Source organism: Cyprinodon variegatus, unplaced genomic scaffold (genome assembly GCF_000732505.1).
Source record: "Cyprinodon variegatus isolate N-32 unplaced genomic scaffold, C_variegatus-1.0 Scaffold765, whole genome shotgun sequence".
NCBI classification, from domain to species: Eukaryota; Metazoa; Chordata; class Actinopteri; order Cyprinodontiformes; family Cyprinodontidae; genus Cyprinodon; species Cyprinodon variegatus.
This window is the reverse complement of record NW_015151218.1, coordinates 424,000-428,011: the sequence shown is the minus strand read 5'-3', so window position 1 is coordinate 428,011 and position 4,012 is coordinate 424,000. Positions and strand designations below refer to the sequence as shown.

The following is a 4,012-nucleotide window of genomic DNA, read 5'->3' as shown; positions in this document are numbered from 1 at the left end:
GATAGATAGATAGATAGATAGATAGATAGATAGATAGATAGATAGATAGATAGATAGATAGATAGATAGATAATGGTCACACAAATGTGGACCTTAGAAAGATACAAGATGAAAGGTACAAGACTAACATAATAGGGGAGAGTTCAAATATAAATAATAAAATCCTGTAAAGTGTTTTAACAATATAAAACTGTGCACCTGGATAATAAATAACCAATATGCAGCTATGGACATTTTTACAGTGATGATGTTATTTAACTGACTAAGGTTTCTATCATTACATTTGCTTTTAGTTGTTCCTGTTCCCGGTGGTTGGCGTTGGCACCTTTATTCCACTCAATAAAAATGAAAGAAATAAACAAACAGTTTTGAAAACTTCGGTATTCATTCTTATCCTCCTTTTTGTGTCCACGGTTGCTAAGCAACATAGCCTATGGCGGTAAAACCCACCGAAGGGTAGACCTGTTTGAATTCACAGCCAAAACTCTTCCGGTCTCCTTATTTTCAAGGACTTCGAAGGACCCAGTCTAGGTAGACAGCGCCTTGCAGGATGCAGCCCATAAATTCGAACAGAGCCTTGGAATCCGACAGACCTAGGCGCCGCGCTATGAAGTAATTGTCCTTCGAATCTGGTCTTCTAAGGACGCATCCCGTAAATTTGAACAGGGACAATCTAATATTTTTTGGATATTAAAAACATTTGTTGGAAATAAATGACAGGAAACGCCCATGTTTATCTCGTAGATAAAGCTATAAATCATAACGACTTGCTGTTTTTGTTATGAAATATCTTTTGAAATTCATAAAAAAAAATTTTATTATAAGAAACACTTTTTTTAATAGAACTTTATTGAAAATTTTGTACAAACATTCAGACATAAAGTTACATAGGACATTAGACAGGTGCTCTAATAACAAAAAAAAAAATGAAGAAAATAATGAAAAGGAATGTACTTAGGCTATTCTTTGAAAAATCTTTCAAAAATATCTGTGGATGTGGTGCTTTGTTTAGAATCAATTAATGTAAGGGCTTTCATGTATTCTTTAAATTCAAACAAGAAACATTTGAAGTTGGGGGATGTTTTGGAATGTTTGCATTTGTGTATATGAAATGTACCATACAACATGAATAGGTTTGTAATAAAAGCAGCATTCATGTCTCCATGGACAAAATAAAATATTACACTTTTATAGTCAATTTCAATGTTTGTTTTGAGTTTACACATTATATATTGTTCAAGAAGAGTCCAGAAAGTGGTAGATTGAGTACAACGATAAAATAAATGAGATAAGGTTTCTGGTACCATGTTACAAAAACTGCATTTATTTTCAATATCTGAGAATTTAGAAAAATATAAATTTGTCGGATATATAGTGTGTAAAATTTTAATGTGAATCTCTTTTATCTTATTAGATATACAGTATTCATAAGGTAGCCTAATAGCCAGGCCTTCTTCCAGTCAGTTACCATAAAGATGTTATCCTAGAATGCTTTTCCTCGTGGCTTTATCATTCTCTTTTCGTAAAAACAATTACGTATATGTTTGTTGTTGCATTTTGAGTCTGTTACATCAAAACCATTAATCATTAGAGGGGATTTTATTCTAAGTGCTTCGTGGTACTGACAATGACTTCAGATCAGGAGAGAAAGGCCACTAGTGATAGCCTTAGTTACGTAATTGAATTCTTTATATGTGACAGGAAAGGATTTAAGTCTAAGGAAATGTTCATAACTTAGCATTATACCATTAGAGTCAAAAAGGTTGCATACAAAGATATTTTTATCAACCCAGTTCTGTAAAAATATAGATTTTTTCCTAATAGTAATATCTTAATTATTCCTAATTAAGGCTTTGTGAGGAGAAAAGTTGTGGGAGTAGCAGAGTTTTCATGCTAAGAGAGCTTGTTGGTGAAATTCGGATAGTTTTAAAGGTAATTTGGTAACACTGTAATTACAGGTGAGTAAAAAGTGCAGACCACCCAATTTAAAAAAAAATATTATTAGGAATAAAAAAACTAATTCGATTAGGGTTTTTAAGACACTCTTTAATCCATTTTATTTTAAAGGTGTTATTCAAGTCATTGAAATTTATTAATTCGAATCCTCCTTTTTTTTTCAGTTTGTGGAATGTTTTACTGGATAAATTAATTGTGAATATTGTAAATGAACAATGAAACAAGTTTAAAGTCTCAAACTAAAGTAATGAAACCTGTTTTAAAAGAGGTTATCGGTGAACTAAATAAATTAAAACAAAAATTTACATCCAACAAGGTTTGTGTTCCTATATTCTAAATCAAGCATTATTCTGTTGACAGTGCTTTCATAACTGTTTGGGCTTTACAACAACACCCCCAAATATCTTTTCATACGTATGACGAATATGCTGAAGTGCGATAACAACCACAAAAGCGATGGAATAATGCTGGGTTCAACCCAACCTTTTTTGCGAATCCTCCTTGTATCCTGAGAAACACTACTACCGTGCGACGCGAGTCAGTGACGTCAAACGTATGCGCTTAACAGCGCCGCGTGGTGACGTTCCTGCAGACCTAGCAAAACATCCGCATTGACGCTCGCGCGTCCAGTCAGCGAGAACGAGGAAAGTTTTCAACATTTGTTTTCTTAAAAATAAGAAGCTGCTGAGGTTCTCCTACCAGGGTCGCCACCCCTAGAACATGCCCCACGACCCCGACCCTCCACCGGCGAAAAAATTCAAGCCGGGGTCCGTGTTTTTCCGCCTGGAGAAGAATAAACCTGGAATGCTGCTGCCCAGAAAGGGAAATGTGATCACCCCGATTGACGTCCAGAGGAAACGGCTTCCAATCTACCAGGCGAGAACTCGGCTGTTGAACGAGCTGAGGCAGCTTCATAATGCTATCATCATTGGTAAATACCTCCAGACGGCTGCTGGATCATCACTATAGTAGATCCCTGCACACAGAGAAAGCACATTCTTAATGCTTATTTATTTCAAACTTTTTTATAGTTGAACAATATTTCTGCAAAGGATGGCAGGGTTAATGGGATGTCTTATTAGAATGATATATTTTCTGTGGGTGTGTCTTTTTAATGTGACCCACTTTGTTCCTTCAGGTGAGACTGGCTCTGGGAAAACCACCCAGATCCCTCAGTACCTGTTCGAAGATGGCATCGGCAGGCAGGGCTTGATCGCCATCACCCAGCCGCGCCGGGTGGCTGCAATCTCCCTGGCAGGAAGGGTGGCAGAGGAGAAGAGGACTCCGCTTGGGAAGCTGGTATTCACCGTATTCATAATAGTGCCTTTAAAAAAAACTTTTTTATGTCACATTATAGCCAGTGTCACACAGTAACTGAAAGCAGCACATAATTCTATGAAGTGTTGAATTGATTTCAGAAGCGAATGGCATTCACCAAAGGGAACAAATCAGACAGCTTTTCTCATAATTACGAGATACTGATATCATAATTATAAGATCTTATCTGGTGATTATGAGAAAAGATCTAATAATTACGAGATCTCATCCATATATTTGGTTATGATTACTTGAGCCAGTAATGATGCATCTCTCAGAAAACTGCTCTTCATGATTATTACTTAGAAATATCTGCATCTGTTCCGCTGAACAGTTCTCTCTGCAGGGTTCCCACGGGTCCTTAAAAAGTCTTAAAAGGCATTGAATTCTTCAAAATAAAACTAAGGCCTTAATTGGTATTAAAATGTCCTAAGTTAGTCTCGTAGGTAAATTTTTAAAACATCATAAATAGGATTATTTTTATTACGATTTATTTTTGTAATATAAATACAACGTTAAAATTGACATATTTTTTTTTTTTAATTAAAAAAAAAAATAACGGTTCGCCATTATTGGTTCCATCCCGATTGCGGAACCAATAAAAGCGTTGTTGCAACTGTAAATGTAATGAAAATTGTCTATCCAGCCAAGAGTTTTCTCCATGGCTAAAACCAGTACCAGGGGACATACATGAGGCAAAGTGTATTTTGTGCAAGAAGTCATTCAAGCTCGGAACGAT

General features: G+C 35.8%; 1 protein-coding gene across 1 annotated transcript in view; it reads left to right on the top strand.

Moving 5' to 3' along the window:
* The first annotated feature begins 2,676 nt into the window (after window positions 1-2,676).
* The window catches only part of dhx33 (DEAH-box helicase 33), a 10,791-nt gene continuing 9,455 nt past the window's right edge, over window positions 2,677-4,012 (top strand). The window contains exons 1-2 of the mRNA XM_015395860.1: window positions 2,677-2,887; window positions 3,095-3,255. Of these exons, the coding sequence (XP_015251346.1) occupies window positions 2,677-2,887; window positions 3,095-3,255 (372 nt within the window). The remainder of the gene's footprint in view (window positions 2,888-3,094; window positions 3,256-4,012) is intronic.